General features: G+C 46.6%; 1 protein-coding gene across 1 annotated transcript in view; it reads right to left on the bottom strand.

The window, feature by feature from the left end:
• Positions 1-383: 383 nt before the first annotated feature.
• The window catches only part of LOC122542249 (cytochrome P450 2D17-like), a 48,901-nt gene continuing 35,837 nt past the window's right edge, over positions 384-13,447 (bottom strand). Inside the window, exons 8-9 of the mRNA XM_043679789.2 lie at positions 9,669-9,810; positions 384-6,928 (exon numbers count right to left, since the gene is read on the bottom strand). Of these exons, the coding sequence (XP_043535724.2) occupies positions 6,729-6,928; positions 9,669-9,810 (342 nt within the window). The 3' untranslated portion in view covers positions 384-6,728. The remainder of the gene's footprint in view (positions 6,929-9,668; positions 9,811-13,447) is intronic.

Below are 13,447 nucleotides of genomic sequence, written 5' to 3'. Positions count from 1 at the left end.
AATCCGCTTAACCTGCACATCTTTGGACTGTGGGAGGAAACCACAGGCACCAAAAAAAACCCACGCAGACACGGGGAGAATGTGCAAACTCCACACACACAGTCGCCCGAGGGTGGAATCAAACCCGGGTTCTCTGGCGCTGTGAGGCAAAAGTGCGAACCACGGAGTCACCGTGCTGCTCAACAGAGGCTGTAAGGAAAGGGATTCTGGATCTCAAGATTTGGCAGATCAAAACACAATGACAAAGGTTGAGTGATAAAAATGGTAAATGTGTGAGGATCAGACGTGAGATAGCACAAGATAGCAATAAGAGTTGGTGGGTATGATGTTAGGCTGGAAGCACCTAACCAGGCCTGATCAAAATTAATACAAGAAAACAGGGGTGCTTTGATATGAAGCAAATTTATTAGTTTAATCTATTTAATATATACATGAGACACACAGAGTTACAGTCATAGAGTCATACAGCATGGGAATAGACTCTATGGTCTAACCAGTCCATGCCAAACATAATCTCAAATAAACTAGTGCTACCTGCCTGTTCCTAGTCCATATCCCTCCAAACATTTCATATTCATGAACTTATCCAAATGTTTTTTAAACATTGTAACTGTACCCGCATCCAACACTTCCTCAGGAAGCTCATTCCACACACGAACCACCCTCTGTGGTAAACATTTGCCCCAATGTCTGTTTTAAACTTCTCTTCTCTCACTTTAAAAATGTGCCCCTTAGTCTTGAAATCCCCCATCCCAGGGAAAAGACAACTACCAATAACCCTATCTATACCCCTTTGCTACTCATTGACTACAGTTCAGCCTTCAACACTATTATCCCCTTGAGACTGATTACTAACCTTAGTGGTCTCGGACTAAGTCCCACTCTCTGTAACTGGATCCTCAGTTTCCTGACCCACAGGCCACAATCATCCTCACTAACACTCAACACTGGAGCCCCCCAGGGATGCGTACTCAGCCCCCTACTATACTCACTGTATACCCATGACGACGTTGCCAAATACCGGACTAATGCCATTTACAAATTCACTGATGACACCACCATAGTCAGTCGAATCTCAGATGGCAACGAAACAGACTACAGATGGGAGGTGGAAGACCTGGAAAAATGGTGCACTGAGAACAACCGAGCTCTCAATACCAGCAAAACCAAGGTACTCATTATTGATTTTCAGCGGGATGTTACTCATGCCCCCCTACACATTAACAGCTCAGAGGTGGACCGAGTGGAGAGCATCAAGCTCCTGGGAGTGGTCATCCACTACAAGCTTTCTTGGTCTCTTCATGTGGACGCACCAGTTACAAAGGCCCAACAATGTCTCTTCTTCCTCAGGCAGCTGAGGAAATTTGGCGTGACGGTGAATACCCTTGCCAACTTTTATAGGTGCGCCATCGAGAGAATTCTGTCTGGATGTATCACTACCTGGTATGGCAACTGTACCATTCAAGATCGGAGACGGTTACAGAGGGTGGTGAACTCAGCCCGGACAATCACAAAGGCCAACCTCCCATCTATAGAATCCATCGACCAGGCCCGCTGTCAAGGAAAGGTCACCAGCATTCTCAAAGATCCATCCCACCCCGGCAATGTTTTTTTACAACCTCTACCATTGGGGAGACGGTATAGAAGCCTCAACACACACACACCAGCCGGTTTCAAAACAGATTCTACCCTACTGTTGTTAGAATACTGAATGGACTCACAAACTCTTAACATTCGCCTGTCCCTGTTTTTGTTTTTGCCGCTGTTTACCTATTATTTACTATCTATGCTACTTAACTCTGTGATGATTTGGAGATGCCGGTGTTGGACTGGGGTGTACAAAGTTAAAAATCACACAACACCAGGTTATAGTCCAACAGGTTTAATTGGAAGCACTAGCTTTCGGAGCGACGCTTCCAATTAAACCTGTTGGACTATAACCTGGTGTTGAGTGATTTTTAACTCTGTGATCTGCCTGTATTGCTCACAAGACAAAGCTTTTCACTGTGCCTCAGTACACCTGACAATAAATTCAATTCACTTCAATCCTATAAGGTCTCCTCTCAACCTCCGATGCTCTAGTGAAAAAAGTTCCAGCCTATCCAGCCTTTCTTTATAACTCAAACCTTCCGTACCCGACAACAGCCTAGGGTGGCATGGTGATTAACACTGCTGCCTCACAGCACCTACAGACGGGTTCGATTCCAAACTCAGGTGTGGAGTTTGTGCATTCTCCCCGTGTCTGCGTGGGTTTCCTCTGGGTGCTCCGGTTTCCTCCCACAGTCCAAAGATGTGCAGGTTTAGGTGAATTGGCCATGCTAAATTGCCCATAGTGTTGGTGCATCAGTCAGAGGGAAATGGGTCTGGGTTAATTTTTGGAGGGTCGGTGTGGACTTCTCCGGCCAAATGGCCTGTCTCCGCACTGTAGGGAATATAATCTCTTCTGAACCCTCTCCAACTTCTCATCCAGCTGACTGGTATGTTCTTCATATATCTGGCAACCCCTGTTAATATATCAAAGGTCCATCCCTAAGTATTTCCATCTAAAAACCAACACCTCATATTCAGTCACCAAAGACTGGGGAATGAGGGAAGTCTCTGCTTTTGCCACCAGGAGATGGCTATTGGTGTTACATCAGTCCTGACCCAGCAGAGGGAGATGTGTCCTCGGATATCAGAATGCAGAGATGGATGGTGCAGGAGAGCAGTGTAACTGAGCTGCAATTACTTATGCCTGGTAAGCGTGAAGGAGCAAATGTTTCTGAGCCAGTCACAATAACTGGCCTTTGATGAACTGATTTTGATTTGTGTGGCTGTGCCTTACTTAAGCAAAGTAAAGTAATGCTTCAATTAGATCCCTCTCCTGCAAGCTCCTGGATCGTAAAGAGATAAAGAACAAAGAACAAAAGAACATTTACAGCCCAGGAACAGGCCCTTCGGGCCTCCAAGCCTGAGCCAATCCAAATCTACTGTCTAAGTCTGTCACCCAATTCCTAAGCATCTGTATCCCTCTGCACCCCACCTACTCATGCATCTGTCCAGACACATCTACAGTGCTTGCCTCTACCACATCTGCTGGCAACGCGTTCCAAACACCCACCACCCTCTGTGTGAAGTACTTGCCATGTGTATCCCCCTTAAACTGTTCACCTCTCACCTTGAATGCCTGACCTCTCGTTATTGAATCCTTCACCCTGGGATAAAGTTTATCTCTATCTACCCTGTCTATACCCTTCATGATTTTATAAACCTCAATCAGGTCCCCCCTCAATCTTCTTTTTTCTAATGAAAACAAACCTATCCTACTCAACCTGTCTTTATAGCTAGCACCTTCCATACCAGGCAACATCCTCGTAAACCTTCTCTGCACCCTCTCCAAAGCGTCCACATCCTTTTGGTAATGTGGCGACCAGAACTGTACACAGTATTCTAAATGCGGCCAAACTAATGTCTTGTACAATTTTAACATGACTTGCCAGCTCTTATACTCAATACCCCGTCTAATGAAGGCAAGCATACGATATGCCTTCTTGACCACTCTATCCACCAACCAGCAACCTTCAGGGTACAATGGACCTGCATTCCCAGATCTCTCTGCTCATCAACTTTTCCCAAGGCTCTTCCATTCATTGTATAATTCGCTCTAGAATTAATCTTGCCTAAATGCATCACCTCACATTTGTCTGGATTGAACTCCATCTGCCACCTCTCTGCCCAACTCTAAGTCTATCTATATCCTCCTGTATTCTTTGACAGTCCCTTATGCTTTCTGCTACTCCACCAATCTTCGTGTCATCTGCAAACTTGCTGATAAAATAAATAGAATCCCTACTGTGAGGAAACCAGCCATTCACCCAGCAAGTCCATGTCAACCCTCCAAAAAGCACCCCACCCAGACACACACCACCCCTCCATGCATTTCCCATGGCTAACACACACATCCCTGCATGCTATGAGACAATTTCCCATGGTTAACCCACACATCTTTAGACTGTGGAAGGAAACCAATGCAGACCCAGGGAGAATATGCAAACTCCACACAGACAACTACCAAAGGCTGGAATTGAACCCAAGTCCCTGGTGCTGTGAGGCAGCAATACTAACCACTGAGCTACCACACCAACCCATAGTAAGAGGCCCCTAGTTGTTACTCCTTCCAGCACTGGCACACAGAGGCAGCAATGTGTACCATCTACAAGATACATCACTCCAATTCATTCCATTCATAGCATCTTTTATCTAGAAGGACAAGGGCAGCAGAGACATGGGAACACCACCCCCTGCAAGTTCCCCTCCAGACCACTCACAATCCTGACTTGGAAATATATCACCGTTCCTTCACTGTTGCTGGGTCAAAATCCTGGCATCCTCTCCCTCAGGGCATTGTGGGTCAACCCGCTCAAATGGACAGCAGTGGTTCAACGAGGCATCTCCCCTCTGCCTTCTCCAAGACATTTAGGAACGGGTAATAAATCCTGAACTAGCCAGAGACACCTACATCCCTAGAATGAACATAAGAAAAAAGGCCAGCTATTTGCCCACAGGGAGGGGAAGTGATGGCCAAGACTGGTATTAATCCAGAGACCCAGTTAGTGTTCTGGAAGCCTGGGTTTGAATCTTGACATGGTAGATGGTGGCATTTGAATTCAATAAAGAATCTAACAATGACCATGAGTCAAGAAAAGCCCACCAGGCTCACTAACATCATCTAGGGAAGGAAACTGCCATCTTTACCAGGTCTGGCCTACATGTGACTCCAGACCCACAGCCACCTGAGGGTAGAATTGAACATAGGGCCCTGGCTCTATGAGGCAGCAGTGCTAACCACTGAGCCACTGTGCTGCACTTACCCTTTTAGAAGGAAGTGACCGTGGGTTTGAAAGATACGGTCAGAGGATCATTGGGAATTTTATCGCACTATCAGGATGTATTTCAATCTCTTGTAAGGCATCATATCAAATGGCTCCTTAGTCACAAGATGTTGGTATATCTATGAAATTCACAGAAGCATTCCCCATGGCAGATTAACACTCAAATATGCAAATAGTATAATTCAATTCCCAACGGCTGGTGGGGTTTGAATTGGCTGGAAGTGATGTGAATGATCCCATGACAGAGATGTCTGGAGGGAGATGTTATTGTGCAGAAACTCTTAACAGTGGACATAGTTCATATAATATTGAATAAAATGCAATCTTAGCAAGACTTCGGTTCAAACAGTCACTCTTAAACCAATGGGCTGAGGAGTGGCACATGGCATTTAATTTAGATAATTGTGAGGTGCTGTATTTTGGAAAGGCAAACAGGGCAGGACTTATACACTTAATGGTAAGGTCCTGGGGAGTGTTGCTGAACAAAGAGACCTTGGAGTGCAGGTTCATAGCTCCTTGATGGTGGAGTCACATGTAGATGGGATAGTGAAGAAGGTGTTTGCCTTTATTGGTCAGTGCATTGAGTAGGGGAGATGGGAGGTCATGTTGCAGCTGTGCAGGACATTGGTTAGGCCACTTTTGGAATATTGTGTTCAATTCTAGTTTCCCTGCTATAGGAAGGATGTTGTTAATTTTGAAAGGGTGCAGAAAAGATTTACAAGGATATTGCTGGTGTTGGAATGTTTGAGCTTGAATTGTCGGAGGCTAAGGGGTGACCCTATAGAGGTTTACAAAATCATGAGGGGGCATGGATAGGGTGAATAGCCAAGGTCTTTTTCCTGGGGTAGGGGAGTCATGGCTTTGAGCTGAGAGGGGAGAGATTTAAAAGGGATCTCAGGGGCAACTTTTTAACATAGAGCATGGTGCGCGTATGGACTGAGCTGCCAGAGGTGGAGGCTGGTACAATTAAAACGTTTAAAAGGCATCTTAAAAGGTTGGGAACATGAATAGGAAGGATTTGGAGGGATATGGGCCAAGTGCTGGCAAATGGGACTAGATAAATTTAAGACATCAGATCGGCATGGACAAGTTAGACTGAAGGGTCTGTTTCTGTGCTGTACATCTCGACAACTCAATGACTTATCAAGCATCCCGATCTCTTTTGAGAGCTCCTGTCATAATATTGGAATTCTCATCACTCTTGATATAAAAAGGCTTCTCTGGAGCTCCCTGTTGTCTTGACTGATGGCTGCCTTACGTTAATGGTCCCAATTTTCATTGGGAAGCATTCCTTCACATAAAGGATTTAAAGCTCAAATCTCCATTGCCCAAATCCACCACTTCTCCCTCCAACGTGCAGTTGTTACTGGGCAAAGGAAGTTTGCAAAGCTGAGATCAATTGAGTTAGAAATCACACAACACCAGGTTATAGTCCAACAGGTTTAATTGGAAGCACTAGCTTTCGGAGCGCTGCTCCTTCACCAGGTGGTCATCAACTACCTGATGAAGGAGCGGTGCTCTAAAAGCCCTGTTGGGACTATAACTTGCTGTTGTGTGATTTTTAATTTTGTACACCCCAGTCCAACACCGGCATCTCCAAATCTTGGCTGAGATCAATAAAGTTTTCTAACTGAGACAGATGGAACAGAAATGGATCAATGGAGTTAGTTATAGACCAGCAATGATCCAATTGAATAGTGGCATGGGTCTAGAAGGGCCAAATAGCCTATTCGCACTCAAACATATGTAAACCACCCTCTACATTGCCAATCATGAGATAAAGAAAGATGATCCATCTCCTTATCATTGATTCACAAGCCTTCTCTGGAGAGAAACCCACCTCCTTATCACTGCCATTCACAGGCCATTGTAGTGGACCATCCTACTCCTTAGTTCCAGCTTATACGGTCGTGGTGCCATTATGATTTTGAACGAGCCTTTGAGGTCTGGAGGTGAGGTTTTGTCAGGCCAACGAAACTCAAAGTTCTGAAGCATAGCGGTGAAGAAAAGGAAGAGCTCCATTTTGGCTAGTTTCTCCCCAAGGCACGCTCGCAAACCTGTCAGGTGAATCAGGAAAGAGGAAGGTTTACCGACAGCTAAGACACCTCCCAACATGGGCAGGATACTCAGATACCCCACTGGGAGGGAGGATGGACATTGGCGGGTGCTGCAATTTGTGTCTCTGGCCTACGTGGCCATTTCCCAGCATGACACCCCTCCCCCCAGGACTCCTGAAAGTAGCCAGCAAGCTCACCTGTCTGCAAGAGCTGGGCAGTCACCTGACCTGACCAACTTGAATCGTTCGGCCCTCTCAGTCCCCAATGGGCCAGGCCCTGGTAAACCTCCTGGTAGTAGGCTGAGGATGCCAGCACCTCGAAGCAGGCCTTGAGGCCCACCCCAACTGCCCAGTTTCAATCACAACTGAGAGTGGGAGGATCACCCTCCAAGGATGCTGGCTGAATCATAGAATCCCCACAGTGTGGAGGCAGGCCATTTGTCCCATTGAGTCCACACCGACCTTCCAAAGAGCATCCCACCCAGATCCACTTCATCCTTGGGACCTTGCATTTTCCATGGCTAATCTGACCCTCTGAAGGGTAACCCACTCAGACCCATTCTCCTACCCTCATACTCTACATTACCCCCTGACTAATGCACCTAACCTACACACCCCTGAACACTATGGAGCAATTTCCCATGACTAATTCACCTAATCTACACATCTTTGGACTGTGGGAGGAAACCGGAGCACCCGGAGGAAACCCACACAGACACAGGGAGAATGTACAAACTCCACACTGACAGCTGCTTGAGGGTGGAATTGAACAACCCGGGTCTCTGGCACTGTGAGCCAGCTGTGCCAAACACTGAGCCATCAGGCAATGGTTATTCTTTGTTTTTTGCGTGTCCAAGTTCAAGAACTTGTGGAGTTTCTGCTTCCATCTTGAGGCATCGCTTTCTCACTCTCTCTCTCTTTCTATCTCTTTCGCTCTCCTCTCTCACTCTCTCTCTCTTTCTTTCTCTCTCTCTCTTTCTTTCTCTCTCTCTCTTGCTCTCTCTCTCCTGCTCTCTCTTGCTCTCTCTCTCTTGCTCTCGCTCTCTCTCTCTCCCTTGCTCTCTCTCTCTTGCTCTCTCTCTCTCTTGCTCTCTCTCTCTCTTTCTCTCTCTCTCTTTCTCTCACTCTCACCCAAGTGTGGCTACTCCTTCAAGCCAGACTGCCCAGCTTTGAGAGACTGCTTGCTGCCCTTAATTGTACAGTGAGCTCCTCCCTCCGGCTGTTAATTAATCAAATTGGAGGAAATCGCTGTTTTGGGCACCACGGTCAGCACTGCTGCCTCACAGCCGTAGGGTCCTGGGTTTGATTCCAGCCTCATGTGACTGTGTGGAGTTTGCACATTCTCCCCATGTTTGCGTGGGTTTGCTCTGCATGCTCCGGGTTCCTCCCACAGTCCAAAGATGTGCAGGTCAGGTGAACTAGTCATGGGAAATTGCTCCATAGTGTTCAGGGGTGTGTAGGTTAGGTGCATTAGTCAGGGGGTAATGTAGAGTAATAAGGAATGGGTTTGGTTTGGTTACTTTTCAGAGGGTCAGTGTGGATTTGTTGGGCTGAAGGGCCTGTTTCCACATTGTAGGGATTGTATGATCTTCTATGATCCCTCCAAGGTCCTAGAATCATGGAATCATGGAGATGTAAAGCAGATGGAAACAGACCTTTCGGTCCAACTCGCCCATGCCAACGAGATATCCCAACCCAATCTAGTCCTACTTGTCAGCACCTGGCCTGCAATTGTACCAGCCTCCACCACTTCCTCTGGCAGCTCATTCCATACACGCACTACCCTCTGTGTGTAACAGTTGCCCCTTAGGTCGCTTTTATATCTTTCCCCTCTCACCCTAAACCTATACCCTCTAGTTCTGGACTCTCCAACCCCAGGGAAAAGACTTTGTCTATTTACCCTATCCACGCCCCTCATGATTTTATAAATATCTATAAGGTCACCCCTCAGCCTCTGACACTCCAGAGAAAACAGCCCCAGCCTATTTAGCTTCTCCCATTAGCTCAAATCCTCCAATCCTGGCAACATCCTTGTAAATGTTTTCTGAAACATTTACAAGTTTTGCAACATCTTTCCGATAGGAAGGAGACCAGAATTGCATGTAATATTCCAAAAGTGGCTTAACCAATGTCCTGTACAGCCACAACATGACCTCCCAACTCCTGTACTCTATACACTGACCAATAAAGGAAAGCATACTAAATGCCTTCTTCACTATCCTATCTACCTGCGACTCCACTTTCAAGGAGCTATGAACCTGCACTCCAAGGTCCGTTTGTTCAGCAACACTCCCTAGGACCTTTCCATTAAGTGTATAAGTCCTGCTAAGATTTGCCATCCCAAAACGCAATTATCTAAATTAAACTCCATCTGCCACTTCTCAGCCCATTGGCCCATCTAGTCAAGATCCCGCTGTAATCCGAGGTAACCTTCTTCACTGTCCACTACACCTCCTGACCACACTGGGCTCTGATGTTAGGGTCAGATGTTAGGGAGCGCCTCTGACCTCATTTGCCAAATCCTCTCAATGGCAGCTCATAACCCAACTGCCACAGCCCACACTCTGAGAAAGGTCAGCAAAACAATGTAAGAATGGAAGTCCATAATTACAAATACCGTCATCGTCCCAACCTCACAACAGCACAGCCCATTCATTCGGAGCTCCCATGGGGGGGTAAGGTGAAAATCCCCATGCGTCTGAAATCCAAAACGTTTAACCGGTGACGGTTCACTTACTCACCCATCGAGAATGGAATGAAGGCATCTGGTTTGAAGAACTCTCCATTTTCATTCAGAAAGTTTTCGGGGTTGAACTGGTTTGGATGCTTCCATTGGCCCTCCTCAAGCAAGACTGATGACAGGTTTATTAAAACAACAGTGCCCTGGAGTAACAACGCAAAACAGTGCCGAAGCACATGGTTACACAGACATATTGAACTCATTTCACGCACATGCTATTAACTTCATAGCCTGGGTTTTTCAATCAGGCATATAATGAAAAGAACTAAACACATTCCCCCTCATATACCATCGACTGGAAAACACTGTCGACATCTCTGCCTATAATCTAAGGATATTTACACACAAGAGGAAAAAGATAGGTTTCTAAACAGAATCTGATATTTTCTTACTCTGAAGTCCAGTTTGAAACCTTATCCCAGTCTCTTCCTTCATGTGGGTGGCTCGGTGGTTAGCACTGCTGCCTCACAGTGTCATAGACCTGGGTTCGATTCCTGCCTCAGGCAACTGCCTGTGTGGAGTTTGCACGTTCTCCCCGGGTCTGTGTGGGTTTCCTCCGGGTGCTCTGGCTCCAGTTTCCTCCCACAGTCCAAAAAATGTGCAGGTTAGGTGAATTGGCCAGGTTAAATTGCCCATAGCGTTAGGTGAAGGGGTAAATGTAGGGTCTGGGTTGGTGTGGACTTGTCTGTTCCCACACTGTAAGTCATCTAATTACCTGGTTTTCAACTTGATCACCCAGACTTCATTGACATGAATGACTTTACACTGTTACCCTCTCCATAGATGTGGTGACTCAGTGGTTAGAACGGCAGCAGGGGCCCAGGCTGGGTTCCAACCTCAGGCGCAATGTTGCTTTCACATGAACTGAGCTCCTCCATTGAGGATGTTTCTTTCAGTTCCCTTTACAGTCTACGACATTTTCAGCAGACGTACGGCAATGCAAGTTGAAGTCCTCAGCCGCTCTCAAATCCCCTTTCAAAAATCATTCCATGCATCCGGAACACTCCAGCACTGAGTCTCACCAGGTCGGGCCCACCTCCTTTTTCCTTCAATCTGCTAGAGTCCAGTCAATCCTGTCCCCTCGCTGCAGTTGTACAGGAGACCACAGTAGCAATGCTGTGTGCAGCTTTGGATGCGAGTATAAGAGGTACAGTTAGTAAGTTTGCAGATGACACCAAAATTGGAGGTGTAGTGGACAGCGAAGAGGGTTATCTCAGATTACAACAGAATCTGGACCAGATGGGCCAATGGGCTGGGAAGTGGCAGATGCAGTTTAATTCAGATAAATGCGAGGTGCTGCATTTTGGGAAAGCAAATCTTAGCAGGACTTATACACTTAATGGTAAGGTCCTAGGGAGTGTTGCTGAACAAAGAGATCTTGGAGTGCAGGTTCATAGCTCCTTGAAAGTGGATTTGCAGGTAGATAGGATAGTGAAGAAGGCGTTTGGAATGCTTTCCTTTATTGGTCAGAGTATTGAGTATAGGAGTTGGGAGGTCATGTTGCGGCTGTACAGGACATTGGTTAGGCCACTGTTGGAATATTGTGTGCAATTCTGGTCTCCGTCCTATCGGAAAGATGTTGTGAAACTTGAAAGGGTTCAGAAAAGATTTACAAGGATGTTGCCAGGGTTGGAGGATCTGAGCTACAGGGAGAGGTTGAACAGGCTGGGGCTGTTTTCCCTGGAGCGTTGGAGGCTGAGGAGTGACCTTATAGAGTTTACAAAATTATGAGGGGCATGGATAGGATAAATAGACAAAGTTTTTTCCCTGGAGTCGGGGAGTCCAGAACTAGAGGGCAAAGGTTTAGGGCGAGAGGGAAAAGATATGAAAGAGACCTAAGGGGCAACTTTTTCATGCAGCGGGTGGTACGTGTATGGAATGAGCTGCCAGAGGAAGTGGTGGAGGCTGGTACAATTGCAACATTTAAGAGGCATTTGGATGGGTGTATGAATAGGAAAGGTTTGGAGGGATATGGGTCAGGTGCTGGCAGGTGGGATTATATTGGGTTGGAATATCTCGTCGGCATGGACGGGTTGGACTGAAGGGTCTGTTTCCATGCTGTACATCTCTATGACTCTATGACTCTATGACTTTGCTCTCCTTGTCTGAGGGAGAATGTTCTTGCTATTGGGGGAGTGCAGTGAAGGCTCACCAAGCTGATTCCTGGGTGGGCAGGACTGGGTTTTAAGGAGACGTTGTGGGATAAGCTGGGACGTCTTTCTCCTTGAGGGTAGGGGTGACCCTTTCAGAGGTCTATAAAATCATGAGAGGCATAGAGAAGGGAGATAGCTTACAGCTTTCCCCCATGGTAGGGCAGTCTAAAACTAGAGGGCATAGGTTGAAGGTGAGAGGGGAGAGATACAACAGGATCTAGAGGGGTAATCTTTCCACATAGAGGATGGAGAGTGTTTGGAACAGGCTGCCAGTGGTGGAGGCGAGTACAATTACATCATTCAAGAGACATTTGGACAGATACCTGAATGGGATAGGTATGCAGGGATATGCACCAAATGCAGGCAAGTAGGACTAGATTACTTGTGAAAACTGGGCGGCATGGGCCAGTTGGGCCGTAGGGCCTGTTTCCCTGCTGTAGACCTCTATGACTCTGTGGAGAAAGTGAGGACTTCATCAAATCTTGTGGTGCTGGAAAAGCACAGCCAGTCAGGCAGCATCCGAGGAGCATGAGAGTTGATGATTTGAGCATAAGCTCTTCATCTAAGACTCTCTGACTGACTATGAGGAGAGATTAAGTGGGTTAGGATATTCACTGCAATTTTGAAGAACGAAGGGGGATCTCACAGAAACCTATAAAATTCTAACAGGATTAGTTAGGTTAGATGCCGAAACGATGTTCCTGATGATGAGGAAAGTCCTGAACCAGGGGGTCAGAGTTTAAGGATAGTGTTTTTGGACTGAGATGAGGAGAAATGTCTTCACCCAGAGAGGGGTGAGCCTGTGGAATTCTCTACCACAGAAAGTGGTTGAGGCCAAAGTGTCGAAATGTTTTCAAGAAGGAAGTAGACATAGTTCTTGTGGCTAAAGGGATGAAGGGATATGGGGGGGAGGGGTCTGGATTAAGGCATTGAGCTTGATTGTCAGCCACAATCATATAGATTGGAGGGAGCAGGCCCCAGGGGTTAGAATATAGAACATTACAGCGCAGTACAGGCCCTTCGGCCCTCGATGTTGTGCCAACCTGTGGAACCAATCTGAAGCCTATCTAACCTACACTATTCCATTATCATCCATATAGAACATAGAACATAGAACATAGAACAGTACTGCTCAGAACAGGCCCTTCAGCCCACGATGTTGTGCCGACCATTGATCCTCATGTATGCACCCTCAAATTTCTGTGACCATATGCATGTCCAGCAGTCTCTTAAATGTCTCCAATGACCTTGCTTCCACAACTGCTGCTGGCAACGCATTCCATGCTCTCACAACTCTCTGTGTAAAGAACCCGTCTCTGACATCCCCTCTATACTTGGAAAAGTAGACTCCAAGGCAAGAGTGTAAAGTGGCTTGGAAAAGTAGACTCCAAGGCAAGAGTGTAAATGATATGTGGAGCTTGTTCAAGGAACAACTATTGAGTGCCCTTGATAATTATGTACCTGTCAGGCAGGGAGGAAAGGGTCGTGCGAGGGAGCCGTGGTTTAATAAGGAATTGGAATCCCTTGTTAAATGGAAGAGGGCGGCCTACGTAAAGATGAGACGTGAAGGTTCAATTGGGGCGATTGAGAGTTATAGGGTAGCCAGGAAGGACCTGAAGAGAGAGCT

The sequence above is a fragment of the Chiloscyllium plagiosum genome, unplaced genomic scaffold (genome assembly GCF_037043375.1).
Source record: "Chiloscyllium plagiosum isolate Xiang-an unplaced genomic scaffold, Cpla_swu_hap1 HiC_scaffold_33, whole genome shotgun sequence".
Taxonomy (NCBI): Eukaryota; Metazoa; Chordata; class Chondrichthyes; order Orectolobiformes; family Hemiscylliidae; genus Chiloscyllium; species Chiloscyllium plagiosum.
Note: the sequence above shows the minus strand (reverse complement) of the source record. Positions and strands in the feature narration are given on the sequence as shown.